This window comes from Pseudozyma hubeiensis (genome assembly GCF_000403515.1).
Source record: "Pseudozyma hubeiensis SY62 DNA, scaffold: PHS42, whole genome shotgun sequence".
Classification (NCBI taxonomy): Eukaryota; Fungi; Basidiomycota; class Ustilaginomycetes; order Ustilaginales; family Ustilaginaceae; genus Pseudozyma; species Pseudozyma hubeiensis.
Window position 1 is genome coordinate 95,635 of NW_012133824.1, and position 14,646 is coordinate 110,280.

The 14,646-nt window shown below is 57.5% G+C and overlaps 8 protein-coding genes across 8 annotated transcripts; 6 read left to right on the forward strand and 2 right to left on the reverse strand.

Annotated features, from left to right (window-relative positions):
* Positions 1–24: 24 nt before the first annotated feature.
* On the forward strand, positions 25–602 carry PHSY_004212 (protein AFG2; the record flags this gene model as incomplete). The annotated part of the gene is made up of 2 exons (XM_012334826.1): positions 25–215; positions 359–602. The coding sequence occupies 2 exons, from the start codon at positions 25–27 to the stop codon at positions 600–602; spliced, it is 435 nt and encodes a 144-aa protein (XP_012190216.1).
* A 165-nt stretch (positions 603–767) lies between these two features.
* Positions 768–4,247, forward strand: PHSY_004213 (C6 transcription factor; the record flags this gene model as incomplete). The annotated part of the gene is made up of 1 exon (XM_012334827.1): positions 768–4,247. One exon carries the CDS (start codon positions 768–770, stop codon positions 4,245–4,247), a length of 3,480 nt encoding a protein of 1,159 aa, XP_012190217.1.
* Positions 4,248–4,382: 135 nt separating this feature from the next.
* On the reverse strand, positions 4,383–6,533 carry PHSY_004214 (hypothetical protein; the record flags this gene model as incomplete). The annotated part of the gene is made up of 1 exon (XM_012334828.1): positions 4,383–6,533. The coding sequence occupies one exon, from the start codon at positions 6,531–6,533 to the stop codon at positions 4,383–4,385; it is 2,151 nt and encodes a 716-aa protein (XP_012190218.1).
* A 622-nt stretch (positions 6,534–7,155) lies between these two features.
* Positions 7,156–8,298, forward strand: PHSY_004215 (deoxyhypusine synthase; the record flags this gene model as incomplete). The annotated part of the gene is made up of 1 exon (XM_012334829.1): positions 7,156–8,298. One exon carries the CDS (start codon positions 7,156–7,158, stop codon positions 8,296–8,298), a length of 1,143 nt encoding a protein of 380 aa, XP_012190219.1.
* Positions 8,299–9,303: 1,005 nt separating this feature from the next.
* PHSY_004216 (hypothetical protein) lies at positions 9,304–10,779 on the forward strand (the record flags this gene model as incomplete). Its single annotated transcript, XM_012334830.1, has 1 exon — positions 9,304–10,779. One exon carries the CDS (start codon positions 9,304–9,306, stop codon positions 10,777–10,779), a length of 1,476 nt encoding a protein of 491 aa, XP_012190220.1.
* A 492-nt stretch (positions 10,780–11,271) lies between these two features.
* Positions 11,272–12,825, forward strand: PHSY_004217 (hypothetical protein; the record flags this gene model as incomplete). Its single annotated transcript, XM_012334831.1, has 1 exon — positions 11,272–12,825. One exon carries the CDS (start codon positions 11,272–11,274, stop codon positions 12,823–12,825), a length of 1,554 nt encoding a protein of 517 aa, XP_012190221.1.
* Positions 12,826–12,897: 72 nt separating this feature from the next.
* PHSY_004218 (hypothetical protein) lies at positions 12,898–13,494 on the reverse strand (the record flags this gene model as incomplete). The annotated part of the gene is made up of 1 exon (XM_012334832.1): positions 12,898–13,494. The coding sequence occupies one exon, from the start codon at positions 13,492–13,494 to the stop codon at positions 12,898–12,900; it is 597 nt and encodes a 198-aa protein (XP_012190222.1).
* Positions 13,495–13,672: 178 nt separating this feature from the next.
* On the forward strand, positions 13,673–14,596 carry PHSY_004219 (choline dehydrogenase; the record flags this gene model as incomplete). Its single annotated transcript, XM_012334833.1, has 1 exon — positions 13,673–14,596. The coding sequence occupies one exon, from the start codon at positions 13,673–13,675 to the stop codon at positions 14,594–14,596; it is 924 nt and encodes a 307-aa protein (XP_012190223.1).
* Positions 14,597–14,646: the final 50 nt, after the last annotated feature.

Below are 14,646 nucleotides of genomic sequence, written 5' to 3' on the forward strand. Positions count from 1 at the left end.
CCTGGTACTGCCGCCGCTGCCGCCATGAAGCAGGGCAGTTGTGTCGGATTGAGCGTCTATGAGTGCCGCGTTGCATGCGTGCATCTCTGCCACCAAACGCCAGTCAACGCGACGATCCGCCACCCGACGCTCACTGTATCGAGCAGAATCTGCTCTGCCGTTTACGAAGCTGTCTTCATAGCTTGCGAAGGAGAGCTGTTCGGAAAGCGTCCGAGGTATCTGTACTTGTACGAGTTGAGTTGCAGGCCACGAGCACGAGAAAGAACAAATCGAGATTCTGCGATTCGACGACCGTGACTGACAGACTCCGCCACCGCGCGTTGTCGGCTTTTCCGTTTGATTTTTCCACCCAATCGAGGCGGCTGGATTGCAGCCAACTCGGACACGATTCCTCTGCTCCGCTGGTGCTGTGCTCTCCGCCACTCTCTGCCTCACCAACTTCAACTTCATTGCTGTCCGACGTGGGGTATCTTCATCACCTCAGCTCAGTCGTCATTGCCACGCGGACACACAAACCCAGCCATATCATCGACCCGCACTACTATCGCCATCGCCGCACGCTCCGGCATTGCACCATCGCCTTTGCAGCCAAGCTCTTGTGAGCACCACAGCGTCTACCCGACCTATTGAACCCTGCGGCCTTTCGTTATCCCCGCATACATTTGTTCGCGATCCTCCCATCGCCCGCAAGCCAGACTCGGCTTGACAGCATTCGGCCCTGATTGCGGCAGCTTCCCCATCCTTCTGCTCTCCACTTCGTTGTCACTATGCCTACCGACATCGACGACGTCACTACAGCTACGCACGACGATGGCCCATCGGCCAAACGCAAACGCCTCCGCATCCCAAAATCGTGTCTTCCGTGCTTGAAAGGCAAACGTGCCTGTGATCGAGGTCGACCAGCATGCGGACGATGTGCTCGATCAGGCCAGGCCAACGACTGCAGCTACGATCCGCGTCTCCCTCACCAGCCCGCTTCTGGCTCCTCTCGCCAATCCGGTGTACTCGACGACTCGGACGACGAAGACGACAAATCGTTCCACGACAGTCGCCGGCTCAGCGCGCTCCAGAACGAGCTGGAAGAGGCACGAAATGAGACTCGCCGTCTGCAGCAGCTGCTTCGAGCACAGCAGCCTGCCTCAGCATCCTCTCCGCATCATCAGAATTTTGCATACAATCGCCCATCCAGCAGTAGTACGACGTGGCCGCATGCAACGGCGGACCGATACCACTCGCATTCCAGCTCCCACGATATGCACGCTGCTCGTGGTCTTCAGATGCTTGCTGAGATCGCAGGGCCACAGCATCAGGATGCCGACTCGAATGCTTTCAAATCTCGCATACTGCATTGGTCAGGTCCTGCGTCACACCCTTCCTCCTCATCTCAATCTCAGGCATCCCCGAACGAGAGAACCGCCTCGTCTTCGATCGAATCTTCGCGGCCGAGCGACGGCAATGGTGCTAGCAGCTCTTCCTCCCCCGTCGATCGACTCGTACATGCAGCTAGCTCGTCGGCCATTTACAAGGATCAGTTCCAACGTCGCACATCCAATCTCAACAGCAACGACCTCGATTCGCCCAAAAACATAAATGGTACTCCTATGTACTATGGTGACACCTCGTCCGGCGACAAAGTCCTTCGCAAAGTTGCTGCCACCACTGCTGGCTCTTCACGCGCCACCACAGACAACCCCAGCTCCAACATGCAGGAGACCATGGCACGCAGGGACATGCAGTCTGCCTTCAACAGCGTTCTCGACCCCTCCCGCGATACCTTCCCTTTTGCAACCATCTGGAGCTCAGGCACAGCCTTCATCGACGAGGTCTTGCCTTTCTTCCCCAAGCCAGACGATTTCGATAGCATCTGTGCCTCGTTCGTTCGCCACTTTTCCGCCATGTGTCCTGCCCTGACCATACCCACCGCCATCGATCACGCAAAGGCTTTCTCCAGAATGTCGCGCAAGCAGCAATCGCAGGTGTCGCTGCCCTGGTTCGCCGTGTTCCTCATGATCTGCGCCCTTGGCAAGAATTGCGACCTCGAGAGCACCACCGTCAGCGTCGACCGCAAAGTAAGGATGCTCGACGCTTTCCTCACTGGCGAAGCGTCTCAGCAGCCTAGTCGTAACGTCAGCAGAGCCTCCTCACCTGTGGCCGCGCTGCATCATGAAGCAGCATCGAGTCAGCCTAGCACCGCAGACTTGCAGCACCCGCCATCGAATGTAAATGCGAGGTCGCCGGCTATGGTCTCGGACCTCTTCCTCTCGGCTGCATACCAGTCGCTCCGCCTCTGTTCGTTCCTTTCCGCACCTACGCTGCAGACCATCCATTCGCAGCTCCTCATTGGAGCGTACCTGCTCAACACCGAACGCGCTGCCTCCTTCTGGCCGCTCCTCGGCTCGGTCGCTCGTCAGGCGCAGTCGATTGGACTCCACGTCGACCCGTACAAGATGAAACCCGAATGGGACCCGGTCGAGGCCGATACGCGACGACGCCTCTGGTGGGCCGTCGTTCACCAGGACGTCATCCTCTCGAGCATCTTTGGCCGTCCTCTGGGCATCACTCGCTTCAGCTGCCGTTTTCCTGGCACCAGAGGCGTCGGCGACACATCTGGCGCCATCACCTACGCCATTCTGCAATGCGAATTTAGCCAGCTGGCGCGCACCTATCTCGACGAGAACCAAGATCGTAGCTGGAGTCAGACACGAATCATCGAATTCACCGAGCAAGTTCTGCAGTGGTACATGCACATCCCCGATCGGTACCGACCTGATCTCGGCCGCATCGACTTGCTTGGTTCCGAGACGGAGGAGGAGGCCATCCACAATTACCATGCCGCGGGCGTCGATATCAAGACGAAAGGCCTTATGGAGGTGCACCAATCGGGCAACCTTGCTGTCGAGGTGTTCTACATGATTTTGGCGCTGCATCGAGCCAACCTGTTTCCCAACGCGGATGCGGATGCCGACGCCTCGAGCAAACCGACGGGCGGCAACGCGTCGGTCAATCCGGCCAGAGCAGGTGCAGGCGAACTCAACCAAGTCTCGCTCCACATCTGCGCCCAAGCGCTCCGCCGCATCACGCGAGCACAAACGACCATGATCGACCTGCTGGGCCGTGCGCGCGCGACCATGTTCTGGAAGATCGCGTACTACACCTACCAAGCCGCCATCGCCGGTGCGTACATCGTCTTTGTCAATCCTCAGAGCAAGCATGCCGAGTCGGCGTTGGAGGATCTGGCGATCCTGACGGATTTCTTCGATAGGATGCCGGAGAAGTGGACGGGACTCAAGATGGCAAAACCGGGATTGAGGGTGTTGAGGAAGCTCGCGGTGGCTGCGAGGGAGACGCCGGAGGCTGCGAGCATGGCTGTGAGGAGCTCGGTGCAGCAGCAGCAGCAGCAGCAGCAAGGTGCGGCAGGGGGGATGGATCCGGTCAGTTCGCCGATCACGAACGGATTTGGGTACGGCGGTGGACAGCAGCAGGACGGAGCTGGTGCGAGTTCGGAAGGCCATACGGCCGTATCTTCTGGACTTGCCGGCGAGTTGCACGCTACCGCAACGCCATCCTCGCATCTCCCGCTCACACCCGGTGGCGGTGGAGGAAGCGATACGTCGCAAATGGCATTCAACTCGCAATCCGCCTTTCTACCGCCTATCTTTGGTTCGTCGTTCCTGTCGCCGACAGCTGGTGCGCAGTCTGTGATGACCGCTTCGCCTTTTGGTGGATCCAGCTCGAACAACACTTTCGGGGGTGCGGTTTCGGAGCCCACGAGTTTGTTCGCTGGAGCGTTGGCTGCGTCGTCCGGATCGCCGCTCGCTCGGTCGCTCGCGAGCGTTCCTCTAGTGACTCTGTTCAACAACACGTACGATCAGCAGGAGAACACGACGGGAGGTGCACCGAAACAGTCCTTCTGCTACGATCCGTTCATACCCGATCCGACGACGACGTTTGGAAATACTGCGGCGAGCAGTGGGAATGAGAAGAGTTCGGCTTCGCCGTCGGATCGACAGGGGAGCAGTTTGAGTTCTCCGGCGACGGCGTTGAGCGGGAACAGTGGGGTGCAGAACGGAGCGGTGGGGGTTGGTGAGGAGTCGTCGGGAGCGGAGGGGAAGGCGAGGGCGGTCGAGGGAAATGGTGGAGCGGTGCAGCAGGATGTGGCAGCGATGAATCAGAAGGAGCTGGCGAATTACTGGTCCGAGTACTTCAGCCTGCAGTTGGATTGGGATCGTTTGACTGGCCTTGCTTAAGACTCGACCACGCAGACATACACCGCTTGGATTCATGCGAACTAGCATCAATGGTATTACAATACAAAGAGTCTTACAAAAAAAACCAAAAGAATGTTGACCAAAAGGGTATCAAGGATTTTATCATGTGCGGGCTCATGTTCTTGCCGCAGCAGCGCCTAGTTCGCCGACCCCACCTACGACGTCGTCCTCTTTGGAGATGGTGATCTCCAGTCCCCAGAGAATGAGCGTGAGACCTACGGTGAGGAACCTCCAGTAGATCTGGTTCGCCTGATCGAGCAGAAGCAGATGGCTGTAGACGGCGATGAGGATGAGACGCGAGTAGGAGACGAGGATCGAGATGATCGAGGTGAACGTTTCCGGCGGCGAGGGTGAGGAGGGAGAGTGTGGTGGGGAAGGGGGTGAGGAGGGGGTGGTGGAGGAGGGTGGGCGTGGACGTTTGTGTCGACGTGATTCGGAGGGGGGCCGAGAGAGGTTGGGTCGTTTGCGGGTGGGCTTCTCTGCCTCGGTCGCGGCGGTGGTGTCGCTGATGACGGCGTCGCCGTTACGCTTGGCTTCGTCGGCAGCCGTCGCAGTCAACTCTTCCAGCGGCGACGGCTTCCTCTCTCCTCTTCTTCTGTGTGCACGCTTTCCTCTCCCGCTTGTGCCCTTCCTCGGGGGCGGGCTCTTCAACGTGTCAGCCAGACTCATCGGCTCCTTCAACGCATCGGCCAATCCTGCACCATACGCAATCCCGCTGTCATCCTCCTCATACTCCGCGTCTCCCTCGTCGTCACTGCTGCTTTCCAACAGTTCATCATCCATCCTTCTCCTTCTTCTCCTCTTCAGCCTTCTCCTCTGCAAAACCCATTTGCCCTGCTCGTCGTCCCAAACCTCTTCCTCCAACTCTTCCACTTCGGTCCCGACAAAACTCGAGGCTGAAGATTCGCTACTCGTGCTCGCATCGCTGTCCTCGCCATACGTCCGTGCACGACCCCAACTCCCCTCTCGATGCAACCCATCTCCTTCCCTATTCCGGACCACGCTCCCCTTCAACATGGGCAGAATCCTACTGGCAGCATACAGCACCATCAATCGATAGATCAAGCTTACGATCACCGATTTTGGTAACGCCGCCCCAGCTGCATGTATGAAATCCACCGATTGACCCAACCAATGCGCGATTACCTCGACCAATCCGCTCGCCGCTCGAAGGATCTTGCTTGTCAGCGGGGCTTGCAAAGAGCGGGGAAGCTTGTCGACAAAAACCTGCCCGTGGGTGTTGACCTTGAAGCTTCGGATGAGCGAGATCGGATCGGGAGTGAAGGAGAGACTTGGGCCGAGTTGGTAAATGTTAAAGACGACGTACGCAAACATGAGCGATGTTTCGATGACGTTTCCCTTACGAATGGCGAAGGCGATGGCTGTGAGCCACAAGGTGGATGTGACCGAGGTGGCTATGGCGGCTGCTGTACCGGGACGATCCTTTGTTGCACCGTCGAAAGAGACGTAGAGCGCGAAGGCGGCGGTGACGTAGATGGTAGCGGAAACGAGGAGGAAGAAGATCTGCCAGACTTCGCTCGCTCCAAATCCTAGAGATGCGAGCGACCGCATGATGAAGGTGTTCGACATCCAAGCTGCGCCTCTCTGGGAAGGTGTTGATGGCGATGGTGCTCGCTGATAGCGCGGAGAAGGATTGGCGAGCGAAGATGCGATGATCCATCTCGAAGTGGATGCCAGGGACTGAATGACCAGCAGAGAGGCTACACCTTCGAGCAGGCTGAAGAAAGGGCTCGAGATGCGAAGCAGCGTATGCCACCATCCTGGCACACGGCGAGCCAGCCAAAAGAAGAAAGCGACCGAAGCGGAGACAACTCGGTCGAGCGAGTCGAATCCAGTGAGCGATTGCAGGTTCTCTGAATCGAGCCCTTCCAGGGAGACTATGCCCGATCCGCGGCTGAAGAGGCTGCTGATAGCCTCGCTCGCAGTCTTGTCCTGACTATCCGCATGGCGCGGAGGGAAGATGGTCGCGGAAGGCGGAGAGTACACGTTGAAGCAAACCAAAAGGCAAGCTGGAATGACGATGAACTGGAAGACAGCGAGGGTCTGACCGATCCATGCGAGACGCGTTCCTCTGGTCAGCAGACGCACCGTAGACAGGAAGAGGTAGTACGAGGCCAAAGAGGCCGAAAGTGCAAGGAAAGCATCCTGTCCAGCAATGTCGAGAGCGAGCGGAAGGTAGAAGAGGACCTGAATGAAGGTCGCAACCCTTCCAAAGTTGATAGCTAGCGAACGGGCGAACGACATTTCAGCTGCGTTCGCGCGTGCCGCGAAGTGGCTGCCCTTGAACGGTTGATGACGAAGGCGCTAGCGCACAATTGATGGTGAGCAGTGAATCTTAGAAGCGAGCGAGCGACATGGTGACACGAGCGGTAGAGTCGATCGAAGGAGACGTGGAAGGGAAACCGAAATATCGAGGTGAAAGGACCTCTTCTGTGTGCCGCTTTGAGTGCTGACTTTGATGGCTGAGACGTCCGGCTGGGATGGTGGAAGAGAGGAAGGAAAACGATGGCGAGAAAAGAGTGATAAGAAGCAGCGATTCAGCATCCGAAGTCGGATCCACACGAGGCGTCCTCACTCGCGGTTTTTCCGCATTTGAGTTGTGCGTGCGCCTGCGCCTGCGCTTGCCCGTTTGTGCTTCCATCCAACACGTCGCTGCCCAAATTGCGTGGGTGCAGTCCCAGTCGGTGTCACTTTAACATCCTAAACTTTTTTGTTTGTGGATTTTTTTTTTGAGCGTTCAAATAGCCGAGAGCAAGAAGATGCAGCAGCAGACAGGGTCGTGCGATACTGTACCTTTTTTTGTTGAAAGTGACCGGCAAGAAGTTTCTTCTGAACCTGCTCCCCACCACGACACACTTCCTTCAACATGTCGTCAATACCGGCAGCTACACGCGGCTCAGATGGCTCGGTGGCATCGGCACAGGCTGCTGTCTTTGTCCAGTCGCAGCGGCTGCCTGCCGACACACCGCAGGTAGTAGGACCCGACTTCGAGCATCAGAACCCGAACGATCTGCTAGCTTTGCTCGAAAGCATGTCCAAAGTAGGCTTCCAGGCGAGCGGCGTTTCGAAAGCAATCGAGATTGTCGAAGAGATGCGTCAATGGCGTCTCGCAAACGATGCAGCCTACCTCGCCTCCGATGATCCGGACAAGCCGAGCCTCGCCGATGCACAAAACACGCAATGCCGCATCTTCCTAGGCTTCACGTCCAACCTGGTCTCATCAGGCTTGCGGGAGGTGATCAAGTTCCTCGTCAAGAACAAGATGGTATCGGCACTGGTCACAACAGCGGGTGGTATCGAAGAAGATCTCATCAAATGTCTCGGTCCCACGTACCTCGGAGACTTTGCTCTTGACGGTGCAACGCTGCGCAAACAGGGTCTCAACCGCATCGGAAACTTGTTGGTGCCCAACGACAACTACTGCAAGTTTGAGGATTGGGTGATGCCCATCCTCGATGCTATGCGGGCAGAGCAAGGAGATGATGTCTCCAACGCGTGGTCGCCGAGCCGTGTCATCGAGCGTCTTGGCAGAGAGATCAACGACGAAAGCAGTATCCTGTACTGGGCTGCTCAGAACGACATCCCTGTCTTCTGCCCGGCACTCACGGACGGTAGCCTTGGCGACATGATCTACTTCCACTCGTACAAGAACCCAGGACTCACCATCGACCTGGTCAAAGATATTCGCAGGCTCAACGATCTCTCGGTCAAAGCGCCCAAGGCAGGCATGATCATCTTGGGAGGCGGCGTGTGCAAGCACCAGATCGCCAACGCCATGCTCTTCAGGAACGGCGCCGACTTCAGCGTCTACATCAACACAGGACAGGAGTTTGATGGATCAGATTCGGGTGCCAGACCGGACGAGGCGGTGAGCTGGGGTAAGATCAAGTCGGCGGCCAACGGTGGCAAGAACGTCAAGGTGTACTGCGATGCCACCATCATCTTCCCAATGATTGTCGCAGCGACGTTTGGTAGAGCTTTCTGGGCTGACCGCAAAGCCGGCTTTTAGAATTCGACTCAATACGTCCTAAGCATTGCATATCGTTTCCTCCGCACAGCATCTTTGTACTTGTATAGGCATCCTAGACACCAATTAATCTCTCTATGGACTTACGGCACGATGGTGAATGGAATCCGAGTCTGGTAGAGGTCGGAATCTCCTCATCGCTTCTCGAGGATCAAGTAGATCGGCGATGACTTTCGCAGACTAAGCGCGGCACGTCGGCACGGCACGACCTGTTCTCGCAAAAAACTTGAATGGAAATTTCTGAAATTAAAGATTCCGCGGCTGCAGGTGTTGGAAGGTGACATTTCAAGGCAAGTCGCCCCTCTGCACGCGCGCAGCAGTGTTGGTCTCGCTGGCCGAGGTGTTTCTTCTGCGTAAAATGCAGGAAAAAGAAGGCTTTTGAGGATCGGCATGTTGATCCGGAGCGAGGCGCAGCGGCTTACAGACTCTGTCAAAGGTCAACACGACCAGAAGGCCAAGAACGCAAGCACCGAAGGCGTTCCGACTTGGCATGCTCCGATCCACCTCGTGTCGACGGACCAAGCACCACAGCAGAACAAGGCGAACCGAGACTAGGGACGAGACAACGGAGCGGATCGCTGCGCTGTTCCACAGCAGGCTGACCCCGACGTGCAGGTGAAGTGTTGTTTTTCAAAATGCGAGCGAGTGCGCAGAGGCGATCCTGCGCACAGCTTTGTGCATCCAGCGGAGCGGCATTTCTCCCGTCGAGGATTGTCGCTGTCCCCGGCCCGCCTTCCAGCCGCCTCGCTTGAGCGGTTTGGTGCTGTGCGAATGTCAGCATCAGGGGAGACCCGAGACCAGGGTTCGGAAGCTTTGCACCGCTGACAGTGTTGTGAATGAGTGAGTGTGTATGCGTGCGTCCTTTGCTCTGCCCGTTGCGTGCCCTCTAGCCTGCCAGCATTTCTCGGAAGTCCATCGTCCAAACCACCACCACCACCACCACCAGCACCACAGTCTCCACCACGCACGCTCCCCTCCAACATCAAGATGGTCAAGGTCGCTTCTTTCAACGCCGCAGTGGCGCTTGCCCTTGCGGGCTCGGCCGCCGCCGGCCGCTCGTCGAGATTGCACAACCGACAGAGCTCTGGATCCATCATGCAGTCCGACTACCAGAACGGTGCCGCCGCACCTGGCGCTCGTCAGGGCGATGCTGCCGGCCAGACCGTTGTCATCAACAACAACGGCGGCCACGACGACAACTCGCAGCGCGCCGGATGCCCCACCATCTTCATCGGCTCTGCCGCCGTCGGAGGATCCTTCTCTTCGGGGTGGACCGACATGCCTCAGGTGCTCGGTTTCGACACGATGCGCGACCTGACCGTCGGTAGCAACGTGGTGCAACCGTACATTATCGAACGTGGCAAGGACGCCGCTCAGATCAAGCGCGTCGTTATCACCCAGCCCGGTCTGCCGCGAGACTACTGGAAGTACGCCAACCTGGTGCGCAACTCGCTGCTCTGCGCCTCGGCCAACTCGAGCATGGGCATCAACAGGGACGAGATCCTTATTGCCGCTCCTACCTGGTTCGACACGGACGATGCGTCCGCGGGTTCAGCGCAATCCAACGATCTCGTCTTCAACGGAGGAGCGTGGGCTACCGGCGTCAACTCTGCCGGTCCCAACGGAGAGGCCATCTCGTCGTTCGAAGCGCTCGACGATCTGGTCAACAAGTTCTTTGACAAGTCCACCTACCCCAACGTCCAGCAGGTCGTCATTGCAGGCCACTCGCTCGGAGGATCCTTTACGCAGCACTACGCCATGCTGCGCAAATCCAACTCGGCGCAGGACGGCATGATGAGCTTCTTTGTCGGCAACCCCGGTTCCTACGTCTGGCCCATCTCAGACCGACCGATTCAGAACCCCGGCGGGAACTGCGGCAGCTCATTCGATCAGTGGAGCTACGGTCTGCAGAGCCTCCCCTCATACGGAAACGGCCAGGGAGGCGCCAGCAGCATCGCTTCGCGCTACTACGGCCGCACCGTCATGTACGCTCTCGGCCTGAGCGACAACGAGGGTGGTGACAGCCACTGCGAAGCGCAGTACCAAGGGACATCGCATCTCACGCGTGGTCAGAACTTCCAGCGCGCGTTGCAGTCGGCCAACGGTGGAAACGTCCCCTCGAGCCAGCAGTTCAACTATGTGGCCAATGTGGCTCACGAGGACTACTTGATTTTCAGTGATCCCAACAGCCAACACTTCTTGTTCGCTCAGGGCACCAACTTTGCCGCTACCGCCTCGTCGTCGTCAGCAGCAGCAAGCTCTACAGCGGCACGAAGCAGCAGCAAGGGTTCCTCGGCAGCCGCTGGTTCGGCGACTGGCTCGGGATCGTCCGCTGCACCAACCAGTTCCCAGACAAGTTCGTCGGGAAGCAGCAGCGGCGGCGCATCCAGCCTTGTCACACCTGCAGCAGCCGTTTCGGCCTTGTTGGCGTCGTCTGCTGCACTGCTTGCCTTTGTGTTCTGAGCTGCCCCTGCACTTCACATCACCTGTTGTAATTACGATGGATGGACCTTCCTGTCTTCCTTCCTTCCCTCTTCCGCCTTGTCAACGGCAAGAATACGTTCATTTGGGCTTTCATTGACTGTGACAGCCTGTCGATGGCGATTGTGAGCTTGTACTGGTGTACAGTGTACACTGGGGGATATGAAGTTTTGATTCGACGTCGCAACCGCCTGCCTGTCATAGGAAGGGTTCAGATGAAAGTTACACACGTCGAACACCAAGTTGCCTTCCCGTGCTCGTGTGGCACGCGCCGCGGATTTTGAAAGGTTCCAACCGAGCCCAAATTCGAGTGTGAGAGCAATCAGCAGGCGAGTGCGACCACAAAAAGAACAACACTTTGTCGCATCGCTCTCTGCTTGTCGTTCTTCCTTCTCTTACCACTCTTGACCATCCACTCGCCACTCCCCCTCCAGCGTCCGTCGTCTCCTCGATGGATCCGCGGCTTCTCCGACCATGAGTGATCCCGGCTCCTCCGCACCGCCCATCGGCAACGATCCGACGTACGACGACAGGCTCTGGTCCTTCTCCGCCTTCTTCCCGCCGCCGTATCGCGTGCTCTTGCTCGCGTCCATCGGTCTGCTCCTCTTCGCCATCAACGTACAGGTGCTCCACAGCAAGGGCATAGACCTCTTTGCGCTGTTCAAAGCCGATTCCGCAGAGAAGAGACGATCAATACCGACTACGACGAACGGATACCATCGAAATACGGCAGGTGCGAGTACTCAGTATGGATCCTACCACAACGTCGGGTCTTCGTCCACCTCGACGAGCGATGAGAGCGGTAACGCGGGGATACTTCCGACAACCAATAGAGCCTCAGATGCGAATGCAGCGGTGTTAACCGCAAAACCACTGTTCGGCTTCGGAACGATCCAACTCTTCTGGGCACTCGTCGGGTGGGCATCCTACCGGTTCTACGTCGACTCTCTCACCGGCGATCCGAAAGGCAGACATGCACAGGCATTGCAAGGCATCGCAGTCTCCGGGGCGTTCCTCGCACTGTTCTGGCCGGGGAATGTGCTCTTCAAGCCGATGCGAAAAGCCTTCGGTCGATCCATCTACATCATCCTCACCCCATCGCTGTCGCAAACCATCACGTTCTGCGATGTCATCCTCGCCGATATCCTCACATCCTTCGCCAAAGTGTTCGGAGATGTTTGGCTCACAGCGTGCTTCCTCGTCCCACGCAAGGAGCACCACACGTGGTGGAACGGGAAAGGATCGATCGCCGTACCCATGCTCATCTCGCTCCCCTACGCGATTCGATTTCGACAGTGTCTATCCGAGTACCTCACCTCTCCCACGCTTGAGGGGAAGAAGAGCAAGAAACCGCTGTGGAACGCGCTCAAGTATGCATCTGCCTTCCCCGTGATCTGGTTGAGCGCGTGGTACGAAGCGGACAAGCTCACGCATCGCGGCGAATGGGTGACGCGGTACACGCTCTGGTTGGCCGCCGTTTGCGTCAACTCGATCTTCAGCTTCTGGTGGGATGTCACCAACGATTGGGGGTTATCGTTGCTCCAGCTGCGCAATATGGGTAGTGTGGCGCAGGTGGCCCAGAATGCGGTGCATCTGCATAGACGCGGGATGAGCTACATGCCGCTACCGGCTAGCGAGGAAGCAGAGTCTCTGCCGATGGACAGCTTTCGTCCGGACGAAAAACACCTTTCCATCCCTTCTACCTCAGCAGCGGTGGGATCGAGTTCATCATCAGCAGCAGCGCATAGACGAACACTCTCGACGATGGAACGCTTTCTCCGACCTAGTCCATCGCTGCTGTTCCCCGCGTGGATGTATCAGTTGGCGATCCTGCTGGATCTGCTGTTGCGTTTCTTCTGGTCGTTGAAGCTGTCGAGTCATCTGCACCATCTGGTCGAGTGGCAGGGGGGTATGTTCAGTATGGAGCTGTTGGAGATCTTGAGGAGGTGGGTCTGGGTGTTTTTCAGAGTCGAGTGGGAGGTGGTCAGACGCAGGGAGAGGGCGAGATCTCACGTTGCTATGGATTGAAGTCGTAGACTTCCCAACCTGTACGATATCCACGGGCAGCGGTTCACGGGTGACAAAAGATGGATTGCGAAGTCATTCCTGCTTGTCCAACCATCCGACGCCTTGCGCTCTGAGCTTGCGTTCCAACTGTTCCAACCACTTTTGCAACAAGGGCACTGTCTGAGGAGCCGAATCGGGTGCCCAGGAGCTGAGGTATGAGAAGGCGTTTTTCGCGATTTTGGGTGCTAGAGTCAGGGCTGCCCCTTCCGCTCCCCCCGCACCTGCTGCGGCTGCACCTCCCTGTGTCAGCGCCAAGCTCATCCCCGCCGCCGGCGTTGGTGCCTTGAGCTTCTGCAGCTGCTCGTCGACCACGTTGTCAGGCTCGATGCTGATGCCGAGTGTTGCCGTCGCATCTGGTGCTGGTAGGGAACTAGGTTTGGTGACTTTGAATATCGCGCTCGGTTTGGTGTTCCGCACAGCACCCAGGAGCTTCCAGTCGGAAGGCGCGGAGGATGGCCAGAGCAGGTGGACGGTTGCGGAGTATCCGGCGGGGAAAGGCTGGACGCCGGTCATGAAGACGACAACGTGCGAGATGGAGGAGGCGTCTTCAAGAGGGAAGACGATGTGCGTTTCGTCGACTTGTTGCGGATTGGTGAGCGGGAGACGGCCTGGTAGGACGACCGAGAACATGGTTGATGGCGTACTGCGAGAATTGAAATGGGTGGCCAGTCGTGAGAGGATCGGAACTTGTGTCGGATGGAAAGGTTGAGAGGAGATGCGGAAGGGGGATGTTGCTTGAGAGCAAAGCATGGAACGTCGAGAGTAGTGGATCAGGGAAAGCTTCGAGAAAGCAGCTCTAAAGCTCCACATGTATTTCAAGAAGAATCGGGTCATCGCAGCATCGGGTTGGGTCCGAAATCCGAAACCTCGAAACCTCCAAAAAATTGCCAAAACGCCTTCAACCCTGAAATTTTTGCCCCTCCGCTGCTTCTCTCCACGCCCTCGACCGCTTCTTCCAACCCTCACACGAAGACCTTGTCCTTTTCATTCCTCAAAGAGTACGCAATACCCCGTTCTCCCCTGGGATCCTGCTCTAGATACATCCGCGACAATGGCCAACCCACGACAGAGACGGAAAGCCCGCTCCGGGTCCTCCATGAAGCCCTCGCTGAACGCCAAAAAGCAGATGAAGAAAAAACTCTCGCGCGCTCCCACCATCCACGGCGCCGACGTGCTCAAGGACAACTACGATCCCAAACTCACCTTGCGACAGAACTACGCTCGACTCGGTCTCATCCCTTCGCTCGACGTGAGACCCGACACTGGTGGTGTCGAACGCATCCCGTCTTCCTCCTCTACCTCGGCGGAAAACGGTGCGGTGGTCAGAAAGGGTATGGCCAGAGTTGTCCGAGATGAAGCCGGAAACATCGTCGACATCCTCGAACCGGAAGACGATCAGGACGAAGAGACGGCGTGGGGAAAACCCATGTCTTCCAGCATCGCAGACCGCGACGACGTCGAAACCTACATGCCCCCTACCACCATTCCCCGAAAAGGTGGCAACAAGACGGTGGAGGCGCTGGAAGAGATGGCGAGCAAAGCAGCTCCCGTAAAGCGACACTCGAGTCAGCTGGAATCCCAATGGCTGGTAGATCTCGTACGCAAGTATGGAGAGGATACAGAGGGTATGGCGAGGGATAGGAAGTTGAACCCGTGGCAAAAGACGGAGGGGGAGATCAAGCGGGCGATCAAGAAAGCAGGTGGGGTTGAGGCGTTGAGAGGCTCGGAGTAGAGGGTTGTTGGTAGGATTGTTCTCTGTACTTTTAGGTTTCTCAGTTTTGC